This window comes from Saccharomycodes ludwigii, chromosome VI (genome assembly GCF_020623625.1).
Source record: "Saccharomycodes ludwigii strain NBRC 1722 chromosome VI, whole genome shotgun sequence".
In the NCBI taxonomy this organism is placed as follows: domain Eukaryota; kingdom Fungi; phylum Ascomycota; class Saccharomycetes; order Saccharomycodales; family Saccharomycodaceae; genus Saccharomycodes; species Saccharomycodes ludwigii.
In genome coordinates, this window is record NC_060205.1 from 267,721 (window position 1) to 283,979 (window position 16,259).

The 16,259-nt window shown below is 32.8% G+C and overlaps 5 protein-coding genes across 5 annotated transcripts; all 5 read right to left on the reverse strand.

The window, feature by feature from the left end:
- Positions 1-41: 41 nt before the first annotated feature.
- HSP26 (chaperone protein HSP26) lies at positions 42-749 on the reverse strand (the record flags this gene model as incomplete). Its single annotated transcript, XM_046079550.1, has 1 exon — positions 42-749. The coding sequence occupies one exon, from the start codon at positions 747-749 to the stop codon at positions 42-44; it is 708 nt and encodes a 235-aa protein (XP_045933024.1).
- Positions 750-1,564: 815 nt separating this feature from the next.
- On the reverse strand, positions 1,565-3,886 carry SCDLUD_004516 (uncharacterized protein; the record flags this gene model as incomplete). Its single annotated transcript, XM_046079551.1, has 1 exon — positions 1,565-3,886. The coding sequence occupies one exon, from the start codon at positions 3,884-3,886 to the stop codon at positions 1,565-1,567; it is 2,322 nt and encodes a 773-aa protein (XP_045933025.1).
- Positions 3,887-4,628: 742 nt separating this feature from the next.
- Positions 4,629-6,092, reverse strand: ZPR1 (zinc finger-containing protein ZPR1; the record flags this gene model as incomplete). Its single annotated transcript, XM_046079552.1, has 1 exon — positions 4,629-6,092. The coding sequence occupies one exon, from the start codon at positions 6,090-6,092 to the stop codon at positions 4,629-4,631; it is 1,464 nt and encodes a 487-aa protein (XP_045933026.1).
- A 530-nt stretch (positions 6,093-6,622) lies between these two features.
- Positions 6,623-8,551, reverse strand: JEN1 (monocarboxylate/H+ symporter; the record flags this gene model as incomplete). Its single annotated transcript, XM_046079553.1, has 1 exon — positions 6,623-8,551. The coding sequence occupies one exon, from the start codon at positions 8,549-8,551 to the stop codon at positions 6,623-6,625; it is 1,929 nt and encodes a 642-aa protein (XP_045933027.1).
- Positions 8,552-9,859: 1,308 nt separating this feature from the next.
- On the reverse strand, positions 9,860-14,494 carry SCDLUD_004519 (pleiotropic drug resistance family ABC transporter; the record flags this gene model as incomplete). The annotated part of the gene is made up of 1 exon (XM_046079554.1): positions 9,860-14,494. One exon carries the CDS (start codon positions 14,492-14,494, stop codon positions 9,860-9,862), a length of 4,635 nt encoding a protein of 1,544 aa, XP_045933028.1.
- Positions 14,495-16,259: the final 1,765 nt, after the last annotated feature.

The window sequence follows — 16,259 nt, forward strand, 5'->3', positions numbered from 1 at the left end:
TAAAAAGAAAAAGAAAAAAAAATTCAACTTTCACACACAACCTAGTTCTCAACAGAGTCCTCAGAAGTAACAACAACCTTTCTAATATGAGGACCCTTTTCATTCTTGGTTGGCTTCAATTTAGGAATAGTCAAAGTCAGAACACCATTTTCATAATTAGCCTTGATCTTGTCATCAGCAACGCCTGGGTATTCTGGTAAAGAAATAACTCTCTTAAACTTACCAGAAGCACGTTCGTTAACTTTAACCTGTTGTTGTGGCTGGGCGTCACCCTTTTCAGAATTCTTTGAAGCTTTAGTCTCTGTTTGGTTTTGAACGACTGATGGAATTTCACCACTTACAGTTAATTGGTTATTTTCCTTGTTGAATTCAATGTTAATTTGCTTCTTGTCCTTGATACCAGGAGCAGTAATATGCAACTCGTAATTGTTGTCATGCTCCAAAATATCAACTGGCGGAATGATTTGGAAATCTTCGGGTTTAAACAGAACACCGTCGCCTAACCAGCTGTCAGTGAAAAGAGGAGCAAAAGAAGGATCATAAGTGTTCTTCCTGGCAACTTGGTTACTTGGGTTGGATGTTGCAACTTGATTGTTGTTGGCAGCAGCAGTAGAGGTCAATTGACGATTCTTAGAAGGATAAGTTCTAACTCTGTTAGAATAACCATTATTATCTAATAATCTATTGAAATTGTCAACTTCTTGAGTAATTGAGTCAAAAAAATCGAAAAATGGAGAGTTAAAGGACATTTTTATTGGTTTGTTTATTTTTTAATGTATGTAATTCTTGCAAGTTTTATTGCTTGGGTTGTGGAGTATAGTTGAAGATTAAAAAAGAATAAGAAGAGATTACAGGAAAAAAAACAAAATCAAATACACATTCAAGTTCATATATCCTATGCCTATTTATACTTTTGAGAATACATCTGATATTAAGTGGACATTTGTTTTTATTTTATTTTATTTTATTTTATTTTTTTTAATTAATTTTGAATCACTTATCTTCTTGTTTCACCTTTGACCTTTGACCTTAAGACCCCTTGTTGTTATTAATAATTTGATAATATCATCTTATAATTATAATCCTTTGTTTAACCCACTCTTGGATTGTTCTGGTAAATTCCACGTTTTTTTGGATAATATTAATGGTGTATTAAAATTAAAACAAGAAACAATTTTAATGCAATTATTAACTTGAAAATTGTGTGATTTTTTTTTAACATTAAAAAAGAAAAGAAAAAAAAGGGTACCATTTGCAAGTAAACTTTTGTTAATTCTTTTTATTTCCTCTACATTCAAGTAAAGTGATTGGTTCTTTGGATTTGATAATCATGTTATTAAAAATCAAAATTTTAGACTGAAAAAAAAAAAAAAATAGGGATCAATTAATTGTTTAAATTCTAGAAGTTTCGAAGGGCGAGATGTAATTTTCGTTTATTGTAAATAATACTTAAAAAAAAAAAAAAAAAAAAAAAATACCCACATTACAGCAGTGGAAAAAAGAAAAATAAGCCATAAAATCTAGAAGTATTAGGGGTACAATATAAATAAAATATATGTACGTGTCACAGTTCCAAGTAAAGTCTATCTTTAATAAAAGGTTTGGGTCTTTTCTTTTCAGGAGAACCATCATTCTTACTTAACTCCATTACAAATATGGGTCTAACAAAGTCTCGCAAACTTTGTTTATTTTGTAAATATATTCCACCGCTGTCATCTTCTTCTTCTTCTTCTTCATTATTATGTTTAATTTGATCAAGATAATCATAATCCCCTTTGATCACTTTATATTCATTCACCAAATACTTATGAAATATGTAATCATTGATAACATCAAACTTTAATTGATCAACAACGGCTTTCAGCGACGTCAAATAAATATTTTTGGAATACCAGAACTCATTCAAAGTCTTGAAATCTGGTGAGGTTAATTTAAAGTTTTTCAAGTCTTCCTCCCATTTTTGGTGGTAAATGACATCAATCAGAGAAGAACTCTTGTACATAGGATTCTTCAAATCCTTATTAGACAGTACATCGCTTAATTCTAGTTTCTTTTTCATAATCTCCTCAGTATACCCATTATATTGGTCCTTCTCTACGTCGTCCGACCATAATTGTTCAATTCCTATTACTTCAAATCTATTTATGGCGACCCTCTGCAAATTGAGTAGGTGTATCAGTTCATCTTCATGGCCCTTGAAAAACTCGCTGCTTTTATGAAAAAACGGAAGTAAGTCATCAATAAAGCTTAATTCACCAAGTCTTTTCCCCTCTGAAATTCCAAGCTTCCCCTTAATCCAATCATATTTCAACCATGATCTTAGTTCAGGAATAAAATTGTACCCTTTATATTGCAAACCGGGCCCATACAAAAATGAAATTATTCTGTACTCGTCCCTTAACAAATTAACGGGCTTATTAGGAATATTAACAGTAACACCTTCAAAGTTTGCCCTTCTAGTAGGTAATAAATCGTCAATTTTAGCAAAATGTCTGTTCCTACAATTTACAATTCCATTCTGCATATTGAATTCATATATATCGTTACCACCATCCAAAATGTTTTTGCCAAATTCTAAAGACAACCGAACATTAGCGTGTGGTTCGTCCTCATAAATATCACCGCTAAAACCAACACCCGTAATGTCGATATACAATCCAGTAGTTACATCGATAAATCTTGCATCAATATGGTTGTGAAAACCTCCAGAAAAATGACGACCTTTTAAAATAAAGGGTGAAATGTCAAGAAAACAAACTGAACCAGAGTTTGTTACGATTAGACTTTGGTTATATTTCACTGACAATCTTATTAAATCATCAATAGGCATTTGGATATCATGATCCAAGTCCCACGGAAACTGCGCACCATTATACATGTATGCATATAGTGACCCATGTGCTATCCAACTTGAGAAATCGGTAGAATATTCAAGGAATTCAAACCAGGCTTTAACTAGACCATGCAAAATCGGTAGTCTATCGTGCATTGTTAAAATTGGGTAATTAAAGAATCTGGTGTCAATATGAGTAGTATACCCTGGATTGTCCAACTTTTTATACAGTTGCAACTTTTTAGGCTCTTTGAAATATTTAAATTCGGTTGTCGTGGCTTTTTGAGTGGAAACAAATTCTAAGGATTCTCGGAAATTCATCTTATGAGCATCAATAACCCCTAAAGCTTCATAATCCTCTTCTTGATAAGATGTGTTAGTAACAAACCTCTTCAGATAGTTTGACAGTTTAGGCAACTTTTTATCATTATCACCATGGTCGGAGAAAATTTGGTCAAATTTTTCAGCAATGTCAATGTCAAAATCACCGCCCTTTTCATTCTGCAAGTAATTGAACAAAATGTTGGGTTTGCTTAATATCGGATGGTCCGAATGTTCAACCGTAAATTGTTTTGATTTATGGAGACGGGAATTTACTATGGTGATGCTCAGAGGAGAATTACCACCTTGAAATAAATATGCACTACTTTGGATACTTAAAACCTCAGGCATACAATCCGTGAAAAAATTTTTAATTTCGAAACCTAACACGTTTGAGTCCTTTTTGATACAGTATTGTTCTCTTTCAAGTTGACTTTCGCTCTGTTCTCTGATCAAATCTTCGTCGGAATATTCATAAATGTTTAAAGCAAGGTTTCTATTTTCCCTAATGATGGGTTGCCCATATTGAACTTCGTAATATTTTAGTTTACTTCTTGGATGGTACCTGTTTATTAAAAATTCACAGTTTGGTTTAGAAGCTTTATCCATTTTAATAATAAAGTCTATATTCTCCCCCAAATTTTTCCAATCGTACCAATTAAATGGTACTGTTGGGTGAGAAGAGGCGGAAAAGTTTATGTATTCCAAATATATTGCCAATGTTCTTAACATATTGAATTTATAAACTTTTGGATAGTAAGAAAAATGCTCCCAGCTATAAATATACTCTAAATTTTGATCATTTTTAAATTTCCAATTTTCATAACTATTCCGTAAATAATTGATTTTAGAAACCAGCTCCTTATCCTTTATTTTGCTGTAATCTGTTTTAGGGTATTCTATTGTAGGATTATATGTATCCTGGTTTAAATTGCTAATGGAAGATGAGGAAAAGGTTGTTCCGAGCGAATCTCTTATATTTGATAAAGTATTTATTGATTCTTGAAGATTAAAATAAATCGTGGTTAGAATGAAAGATAGTATGGATAAAATAATGGCTATTTTAATTAATTTTTTCTTTCGTCTAAAAGTGATAATAAGCTGTACCATTGTTGTTTGTATGCCATATATATTTAACTTTTTTTAGGAATGTATATGTAAAATGATATAATGATAAACTATTAAATTATTTAAGAATTTTTATTTTTCGTGATCATAAAAATCGCGAAATTTTTTTTTTTTTTTTTTTTTTCACGTTTTCTAAGAATAAAAAAAATGTCAGCTCTTTATGTCAAGAAAGATAGATTTATCAGGTGAAAATCTTTGAAAGTAATGAATAAACATTTAAGTTAATATTAAGGTAGGGAGAGGAGATATATTGATTTTGAAATTTTAGATGTAAAAATAAATATAAATCTGAAATATATAATACAACAATAAATGAATAAAAACCACAAGGAAAAAAAAAAAAAAATCATTTCTTGTCCTGGTCTTTTTCTTCCGGTTCAGTATCAACTTTTATATCATTCAAGCCCAGTTCTTCGTTTTGTGCCTCGGTTCTTTCATAATCTTCAATGGTCATATTTGGGTCAGCGTCTGGAGCATAAATATTTTGAATATAACTACCAGCCATCGGATCCGTCATTATAACGGTAAATTTAGTTTTTCCTTCCAAAGCCTGTTTTAAGTTATTGAAAAACTGAATCCAATTGTTCTTGGTTGCTTCATCCATGGAATCAGAAGTTGCAGTGAAAACTCTGCTATGCAACTCATCATATACTTGTTTTAAAATACCTTCCAAAGTGGTGAATCTCCCGCCTAGGGTACCTTCTTGCACATCTAAGTGCAACTCAGGTATTTCCATCTTACAAGTCTCACTTTTCAAAATATCTCTCGATAAATCTTCTTGTGGCTCATCACAGAATAAAGTAATTTTACGGCCCTTATCAGGAATAGCACCACCTGTTCTAACCTCGTTAGATTTATACCCACATTTGTCACAATTGGTAGACATTATAATAACTTCCTTAAAGTGTGGAATGTTCACTGGTTTCATATGTGTTTCGCAGCCTTCTTGACCACAGGATGGACAAGAAGCAACAAAAGTTTGGACTTCATTATTGAAATTTTCTATATCAGTAGAATCACTTAAAAATCCGCTTGCTTTGAGGTATGGAGCACTAGCTTCTTCTAAAACTTTCTTTTGTTCCAATTGATCTTGAGTCATCAACCCAATAGCAACATTTTGCTCGTCACTTCTTAAATATTCAGTATGACTCCATTTATGGGTTGGTTCTCCAGGTTTATATTCTATCCAAGAGTTGCCTGCTGGATCATCTAAGATGAAGGTAAATGGTAGTCTTCCCCTGTCACAATTAATGTAACTTTTAACTTTACTGATGAAATCATCAATTTTTTGAAAAGTTTCCCTGTCTATTATTTTCCTTTTTGGTTGATCATTAGATAAATCTTCAAGCATTTCTTGTAATAAGCCTTCTACAGTAGTTAATTGGCCTCTTTGTGGTGGAATTTCAATATCTAGCTCAACGAATTTACAGGTTGCAGTTTCTGATTTGACAACTTGACGGTTAAAATCTTCTTTGGCTTCCACTTTTAACATGTATTTACTGCCCTTTTCTTGGATGGTAGAAGCTGGTTGTATTTCGTTGTTTTTAAACCCACAGTGAGGACACTCAAAAGAGATTAAAACAACTTCTCGAAAATAAGGGATCGAAGTTAGTAGCATTCTAGTAACACCATTTTTCCCACAATTCATACATAAACTTTCAATTTCTTGGACTGGGTGGCCTTCTGCATCCTCTACACCGGTTTTAGTTAAACCCTCGTTAGTACTATTTTCATGTTCTATCTCTTCAACAGCCTCACCGACTGGTTTGAAAAAATTCTCCATCTTCTTATTTGGTTCTTGGGATGGCATATTCTATTTGTTTTCGTCTTATTTTTTTTTTTTTTTTTTTTTGCTTCCCTTTCTTTTCAATCTGTAATTTAAAGTGAGAACCTAATTGAAGAAGAATAAAGGGGGGAAAAAAAAAAATTAGTAATCAAAGTAAGCTATTTTATAGCATCGATGATTTTAATAATTAATAAAAATATTTAAAGTTAATGTAATTTTTTTATTTTTTTTTTTTTTTTTTTTTGGGTTGGAAAAGTGAGAAAGACTGGCGTTTGCTAGAATATTCTTGAACGTTTCTTTTTTTTTTTTTTTTTTTTTTTTTTTTTGTAGATAAGTAGTATCATTAGATACGAAAGTTACATTTTTTCGTTAAACATCTTTTTGTACGAAAGATGGTGTCAGTGTCACCAGAGGAATTCTATGCCTAGAGAATTTTTAAAAAAGCCAAGGGTAAAAAAAGGAAAGGGGGAAAAAAAAAGTATTCAAATATATCATTAAAATTATATAGAATAAAAGCATATTAATATTAGCATAAAAATAACCTAAGGAAAAACTCAACTTTTCATTCCCACATCTTCAATTTGTTCATCAGAGCATTTTTTTGAACTTTGACCAGACCAAGCAGAATCACTCTTAGCCATATTTGGAGCATATAATTCCACCTCATTGGCCGTTTCATCTTTATAAGGTTGTTGTAAAGTCAATTCATACTCACCCTTTTCTTCTAATTCATTGACCTTGGCAATGTATTTTTTAACTTTTGGTGAAGATAGATCTCTATGGAATTTTTCGTGTCCAATGAAAACAAACCCAAAAGTAAAGATGAAAGCTGCACCTGTTAAAATGGCCATAACTTTAGCATAATCTTCCTTAGTAACAGCACCCGTTATAGGATCACGTGCGTATGGATATTTGTTGGCCAACTGTGTTTCAATAGTGGTAGAGGCAGCAGAAGCTAAGTTACCCAATTGGTATGCTAATCCGGATACTAAAGCACGCGCATCTGGAGGAGATAGTTCACTCAAATGGATAGGTAAAACCCCCCAAACACCTAAAACGGAAAAATATAGCATGAAACCAGCACCCAAAATGGCACTATTAGTTCTTAATAAAAAAGCTGGATAAGTAAAGCAACCACCCATAATAGTGGCAATTAATAATCCTAACCTTCTGCCAGTAATTTCCATTAGTTGACCAAAAATTAAGCCACCAGCAATTGCACCTAGGTTAACAACTACAACTGCTACAGTCTTTGCATCTTCGCTAAATCCTAATTGAGATGTCAACATAGTTGGAAATAAATCTTGGGAAGCATGAGTCAAGTAATTTGGACCAACCAACAATAGAACCAAGTAACCAAATAATAGCCAATACTTTTTAATAGCATTACAAGTGTTGTGCCATTTATCTTTAAATGTTTTCTTAGGTAATTGTTGACCGCCGTTGGCAATAATTTCGTCTCTAGCCATTAATTTTTTGGCTTTTAAAACTTTAGTAAAGTATTGTGTTTCTGGTAATAATAATCTAATACCAATCAATACTAGCGGTAAAAAACAACTGAACCAAAATTGAATTCTCCATGGTTGCTCATAGTTAACGTTCATAAAGGCTCTGTTAAACACAATGGCCCATATAAATCCCATCGAGTAAGCAGAGAAAAATAAACCAGAAAGAAAACTTCTTGCCTTGACAGGAGCGTCTTCAATAGCTGTGCAAGATGCAGGGCCATAAATACCACCCATGGCAACACCACTTATGGAACGGATGCCCAACCATTGGTTATAAGATTTAGCCCATGGTGTACATAATTGGCAAATGAAAAATAAAAATAAACAAACAATGTATGGATATTTTCTTCCATATTTGTCGGTAAAATACCCACTGATGATAGCGCCTCCGCTTCTAATGAATAAAACCAAACTTAACCCCCAACTCATATCATGAGTTTCCTTATCGAATAATTTTCCCATCGGAGCCATTGATACTGAAACACAAAAAAATGCCCAAGCAGCAGTTAGCCATGCGCTATATCCCATAAAAAAATAAACCCAATTACGGAAAGTCATTTTAAATAGTTCCGGAAATGGATTGATATTTTCCATGGAGATTGAATGAATATGTGCCAAAGAAGTAAGTCTTGTTACCAGGTACTTACCAATTATAGAGGGATTTTTCCAAAAATTAGGAATGAGGTCATCTTCTACATCATCATCTTCGTATAAAACTGAGTGATCCGTGGCATATATTTCCTCTAAAATTTCATTTTCACCCCTGTCCAAGGTAGTACTCGTTGTTGGGTTATGAAAAATATGGGAGTCTATATCTTCACCATCGAATTCGCGAATTTCTGTGTGCCTGTTGTCATTTTGAGTATTGTTTCTACTATTATCGGTATTTATAGTACTATTGCTACTAGTTGCGGCGATGTTTGTTTCTATATTTGGTTCCTGATAACCTTCTTTTTTCGTATTAACAGTCTCCATTGTTTTTCTTTTTTTGTTCTAAACTGAGTTTGTTAATTGTTTTGTCTTGTTTTGTTTTTTTCTGGTTATTACAACTTTTCTTATATTTATAAATATAACGAAACTAATCGAAAAGAGAAGGTGTATGTATAAATAAATAAGTAAGTAATTAATCGATTTAAAAAAAAAAAAGAAGAAATCAAAAAATAGTATTTTATTTATATATGACTTTATATGTATAATGGTTTTTTTTTTATATATATTTGAAGTAGCTAAGTTCATGGAGATTGTAACAATAAGATTGATGATAATTCATTAACAATTTCCATTTCTCCAAGTACGAAACGTCTCTTATTTAAAAAATATTATTAGTGAGTAAAGAAAATAAACGATTTATAGTAATAAAAGCTATTTTTCACTTTATGTATTTGATATATTTTTTTTATTATTGTTAATTCAAAGACATGAAATATTCAATTGTGAGAAAAAAAAAAGAAAGAAAAAAGCTAAAGCTTCCGTAATTCCCAAGGTTTTATTTCTTTATTTATTTTGAGTAGTTATTATTGGTATTAATAGTATGATTTGTTAGTCATCTATTATTTCTTTGTATAATTATTGTTATATTTTACAAGATAGGATTAACTATGTGATCTTTTTTTTTTATCATTTGCGTATTTCCCGGTAGTTACCAAAACCGTCCATTACCGATTGATTAAACTTGCCCGGATTTACTCTTTATTTAATCATGTTATTATTATGATAACATCTAACAAAAAAAGTGTGGGGGGGGAAGGGGGGGGGAGACGGGAAGCAATAATCTATTTATATATTTACTTCATTTTCAAAGGCTAATTTCTTATTACTTACCAATAAAAAAGTATTACGTCGCTTAGATAACTACCGCCACTACCCACGTTTTTTTTTGTTGTTTTTTTTTTTTTTTTGTTATCCCCCACATAAAATGCTTTCCCATACCACAAGCACACGGTTATATATTTCGGATCAAAGGAAATGGAAAGGGAAAGGGAAAAATAAAGGGACAAAGAAAAAAGAAACGAAAAAGCATTTTTAACAACCCGACGTCCGACACCCTCCATTCCTCTCCCTTCTTCACCTTTCCAACAAGTTCGCAAAATGAACGTCAACTATTTCCATATTAGGTAATTAATCGACCCCATACAAACAACAGTTAATATTTCCAATGTCACATAAACACATCCAAAAAATATATATATAAAATGAAATTTTTGTCAAATTAAAATTATAAAAACTATTAAAAAAATATTTATAAAGAAGTAGGAAAAAAAATATTCGGCAGCAAGTTCTCCGTTACTTTGCCATCCTGCTTTTCTTTGGAACTCTACACAGCCAGTACAAGAAAACAGCAAAAATATAATTAATCGCGATATAACAAATAAAAATACCCCAATTTCTCCACCTTTTGGAATAATGAGACGAAACACTACTTAAAAATGTATTGGTATCAGAAACTGTGCATAATGAGCATGTGTCGGTAGCATTAGGATCAAGTAAGTAGCCAGTACCAGCATTAGTTAAATATGTACCCAAATATTCTTGACAAGTCTTACCAACTGGTGGAATCATCTTAACATATTCATATGGTGAACACTTAACATAGGTGTTAGCCACAGCAGTAGATAAAGCACCATCAATAAAATAAGTTAATGGTGAAACCCTGTACATAAAAATCCAAAAACGAGGCATTAGTTCGGGAGTGACCATAGTACCACAAAATGATAACGCCATGGTGAAGAATAAAGAAGCCAAATTACCACCATTCCCAGCAACTTCAAAGGGAGCGGCAACCATTAGTGCAAAAGAACCAATATATGTGTAAAAGGCTGTCGCAAATAACCAAAATAATGCACCTCTCTCATGCAATTGCTGAGATGTTGGTGCATTTCTGTAAAACGCTACTGGATAGTAATAGATAAAATATGCAACTGTACCAGCCAATATATTCCATGGAACTTCAACTATAATCTGTGATATAATGAAAGCCTTCCAAGAAAACGTTCTTGATGGTCTTTCTCTAGCCTCATATAAATCTCTTTGTCTAGTATAGGTTGGCAAATATTGTTGTAACACAGGATTAAATAACACAGTAAACATGAAAACAGACAACATTTGGTTTTGTAAGCCTTGCAAACTGTGGTCAGCTTTGAAAAACGTGAACCCAATAAATAATTCAGAATATATTGTTAAGAAAAACTTGGAATACAAATAGGATGGTGTTCTCCAATACTGCTGGAACAAACGTACAGTAACCAAGTAACATTGGTAAGAAATACTGGTAGCAAATTCAGAGTGGGCCTCTTTTTCATCACTAGCATCAGTATTATTATTGCCTGTTGACAGAGTTTGTTCCATGTGGTTCAATTCTTCAATAACTTTAGTACGTTCCTCACTCTTTAACCAAACCTCGTGATAGTCTTGATTTGCATGTGATCCTGGAGCGGCACCAACAACCTCCAACATCCATTCGGCAGGATTAGCATCCTCTGGGCACTTATGAGCACCATTTTCTTCGAAATAGTTGATCATTGTTTTACAACCTTTGCCCAAATCTCCAAAATAGACGGTTTTACCTCCACGTTGCATAAACAATAATCTGTCAAACTCTTGCATCAACAAAGCAGAAGGCTGGTGAATGGTACATAAAATAGCTTGGCCATTATCAGCCAACTTTCTCATCAATTGACAGATAGACCAAGCTGTCTGCGAATCTAACCCGGAAGTAGGTTCATCTAAAAACAACAATAATTTGGGTTTGGCTGCTAATTCAACACCGACAGTCAATCTCTTTCTTTGTTCGACGTTTAAACCTTCACCAGCAACACCAACAACCGCATCAGCGTATTGTTCCATTTCCAAAATTCTAATCACTTCCTCTACATACTCATCTTTTTCCTGCTTGGAAACAGAACTTGGCTGTCTTAGATAAGCTGAAAACCTTAAAGATTCCCTAACTGTCGCTGTACTCAAATGCAAATCCTGTTGCTGACAATAGCCAATAGATCTAGCAAATGAATTATCACGCAGATGACCGTCAACAAAAATATTCCCAGTGATAACACCCATAGTGACACGTGAAGCTAAACAATCCAACAATGTGGTCTTACCAGCACCTGAAGCACCCATCAACGCAGTTAAAGTACCTGGTTTAACCCATCCATCAACCCCATCTAGAATCCTTTTAGTTTCATTTTTAATCTTAACTTCATATTTGACATCCCTCCAGTGGAAAATAGCATTCGATGCAAACAAGTTGAACTCCTCGTTATTGCCGCTGGAAGTGGAATTAGAAGAATCATTCAAAACCAATTCTTTATTTGGAGATGATGCAACCTTTTCACTGTTACCACCGCTTTCGATATCAAGCCTCTTTTTAGGATGCAACTTCTTCATTCTTCTAATAACACTAGCTGGGAAAACCAAAACTTCACCCTTTTGTTTTGCACTTTCGTTATATTCACAGAAAACCAAATAAACACCCAAAAAGAAAACTGCATAGGCACAAGCCACACCAAACCCACGCCATTTGTGTTTGTGCAGATAGCCATAAGCCAATTCTAAAAACCTATCGCCACTAACATAGGACTCCCCAGCTACAGCACCAACACTAGAGCAAACCTGATTAGCTAGAGACACGTCGGAATATCCGGACCCAGAGGGTATGAATTCCGCACATGGGAACTCTCTACCGTGAAACTCGTTGATCATCAAGGATTCAAAAATGTATTGGATAGGATTGATCCAATAAATCCATTTGGACCAACGCAACATTTTAGTTTTTGGAATGGCAAACCCAGCATACATGGACAATGCTAACAAAATAACAGAAGCTGGAACCATTGCTTGTGGGAAACTCGTGGCAGCAGAACCAATACATCTGAAAATATGCGACATACCCAAAGTACATATGAAATTCATCATCAAAAAGAAAAAGAAAAACCCAGGCTTCCTTCTATAGTTCACCATGAAGTAAAAGATAACGTTAAAGCAGATACTAATGGTGAGCTTGGCCGGTAGTTCGGAAATGATTGAAGAAAGCGCTTCAGCAGATGGGTGGTACAAGGCATATCTCTTGTGTTTTTCCACAATTGGTCTAGCTTCAAATAAAGACATAATTTCCAACATGGACGAGAAGGCGTTGAACAAAACGGCTAAAAACATACTTGCACCACGAGAATAAAATGTTGATGTTGTCGTATGCAACATTCCTTTATAAAACATCGATGATAAAACTAAGGCCATTGCAGAATTACCAACCACAGTAAAGACTGATAGTCCCATATTATTCCTTATTCTTTGTAAATTTCTGATCAATAAATATTTCACTTGCATACCATAATCCAATACATATGGCGAACTTGGCCTAGCCCTCTTTGTTTGTCTGGCAACATGAGCCTCATGAATTTCTTCTTTGGCAACATCGTCATTTTTTTTCAAATATTCATCAATGTCTACTAGCAATTGTTTATAATCTTGAGAATTCTTCCAATAGTGTTCCATTTCTTCGGCAGTAGTTGGCACCTTAATTCCACGCTTAATATAATCAGGATTAACAATACGTTCAGCTGGATTGGTGACGGCCGTTAAAAAATCAGCCGTTGTTTGTCTTGCTGGCGAGACATATCCCATTTCCTCAAAGTATTTTTTGGCCCTATTACTATACCCGAAAAAAATCTGATACCCCTCACTCAAAACAGAAACTTTGTTAAACAGGTCATAGGCATCTTGCGAACATTGGTAAATGGCAACACAAGCACTGGAATTGGTGATATCTGCACTCGTTTTTAAGGCTTTTACAAATTCCAATGAAGTAGCAGAATCCAACCCTCTAGTAGCGTTATCCCAACATTGAAATTTGGAACCACAAATAGAAACTTCAGAGATAGAAACTCTCTTACGCTCACCACCGGAAACACCACGAATAAAATCGTCACCCACTTTGGTATCTCGTGTATGACTCAAACCATAGGTGGCCATGGTGACTTCCGTGATGTGTTTGGCAAATTCTTCTCTGCTAACCCCTTTAATACGATTTCTTGGGGTGACTAACCGAGCAACAGTATTCAAAGTCTGATAAACGGTCAAATGAGGAAAATGGATATCAGCCTCAGCGTTATAAACAACGTCTCCTCTGTAATGTTTTTTGATTTCTTTTGGAGTTAAACCTTCATATGAAATAATAGTCTCTGGATCAATGCTAAAACCGTGGGTATTAGAAGAAATGGATTTCAACAAAGTAGTACAACCAGAACCCGGTCTACCTAAAACAACTAATAATTCACCTGGTTTTATTAGGCCATCCATAGGTTTTAAAATATCAAAGGTGTCTTCCTTCCTTCTCTTCCTTAAATGACGATAAACATATTGAATGGCTTTTATTGGCATATTGCCGATAGTGGATTGATAAGAAACATCGTTAGAATCACCAAAGGCCCTCAAGTTCTTATAACAGCAACCTAAAATATAAGGTTTATAATAATCAGGGTCATTCGTCATGATCTTGCTCAAGTTTTTAATCCAACACGCGGATGAAAATTCGTCACTGTTGGGATCCAACTTTGGGTCATAATCCTGGTCAAAATTGCTAAAAAAGGGACCAACATTACCACTGGAATTACTTGCCACATCGGAATAAATATTAGTGTTGTTGTTATCAGCGTTCAGTGAATTATGGGTATTGGAATAAGTAGTAGAATTATTAGTAAATGTGCGGGCCAAATTTTTGATATTCTTTTCCGCCTCTTTATCCAAACCTTCATATATGTTGAGTCTATTTATAGACGAAGATGAACTAGAATTATTTTGTTTGTTCTGATTGTTCATAGTGTTGTTGCTATCACGAATATCAAGTTCATCAGAGTTTATGTCTGTTGCAAATTTTTCATTTTGCTCACCATCACTTTCGTGGGTTTTAGTAGGATATGACATTTTTCTGAACTTTTGTAAATGCTTTTTTTTTTTATTTATTCAACTGATTATAACTGTGTTCTTTTTATTTACTTATTTATTTATTTATTTTTTTTTTTTTTTTCCTATTTATTTAGGGGATACTTTTGTTGATTATTCTGTATTGAAATTGAAGATGAGATGGAAAAAAAATAACTATAGATAAAATAGAAAATAGGAAATAGGAAAAAGAAAAAAAAAAAAAAAGAAGGGTATATATCAAAAGATTGCTTATGTTTATATATGTGTATATATTTCAAAAGATAAAGAAATAAAAAAAAAGAAAAAAAGAAATAAAATCGCAGTTGTTAATGTATATAGACGTAAAAATGTATCGTTTGACTATATTTTAGTAAAAAGGAACATAATAATTACAGTATATAGCATAAATTAGTGATGTTAACTTATTGTTTGATAATGGATGATTTTATTATTTGATTAATAATCCATTTTTCTTAAATAAATTAGGTGTAAAGAAAGAAAAAGAAAGAAAAAATCAAAATTTAAGTGTTCCGAGGAACCGAGCCTTTGTCATGCATGGTTGTGCATAATTCTCTGATGGAAAGAGAAATCTAAAAAAAAAGAAAGAAAAACACCTTTTTCCTTTTTGTTGTTGTTGTATTTAGTAATAAACAACTAAATATAAACTCTCAATTTTAAATTTAAGCACCCGAGCAGCCGAGAGTACCATTCCCCTACCTCTTAAAGAAAATGAGAGGGGCGGAGAAAGTTAATATATATATATTTGTTATATATTATTTTTTCCTCTTTCCACGAAACGATTAAAAAAAAAAAAAAAAGAAAAGCCGTATGTCACTTTATTTACTGATAAAAATATATGTATATAACACATAGTAAAATATAAGGGTTCCGTGGTTCTGAAATTAGATACAAAATAGAAAATGAAAAAGAGAAATTATCGTCGATACAAACACGATTTCCTTTTCTTTTCTCCGGTAATAATAATAAATGTTCCTTGTATCTTTTTCGCTAACTCTAAAATCCTCGGATATGTGGATTTTACCATGAATAACCTTTAAATTGATCAATTACTAATCAACGCTTAATATTACCAATATAATTTTGAGGCTTAGAACTTATAATTGAATAAAAATAAAAAATTATTTATGATAATTAGTTACACTTTATATTTTTCTTTTCCAACAAGTCTCTTCCTAATCCCTACATATTAAATGAAAGGAAGGATAAGTGTTTAAAATATATGTATACATCTGCTTTAACTTTGAAACTATATGAATGGCACATAAATGTTTATTTTTGTTTTTTATTTTTGAAATGGCTTGTCTTCTCTTTTCCTCTATATCTAAAACAAAAAAATTAATATCAGTATTAATAAATATTATCAGCAACATTGGTATTACAATATCTCCAAAAATAACACTTTCTGAGTACAATGACGCTAGTTTCTCATTGTCATGGTCTGTGTGTCAATCCCCTACCATCACTATTAAAAAGAGCGGGTTCCTATGTATATTGTTAAATTATCACTTTTTAAAGTTTTTTCCTTTTTTTTTTTTTTTTTTTTTTTTTTTTTGTCTCTTGATAAGCTTAAGAGGCATTTGCAATGCTAAAATGCATCACAATGTAAAGATGTAATTTGACAAAATGACCATCTTTTCCCATGGAAAATCCATTATGTATAGCAAATATGGTGAAGATCATGATATTGAACGAAAGATGTACCATTACTAAGTACGTAAACAACCTTATTTAGAAATTAGACATC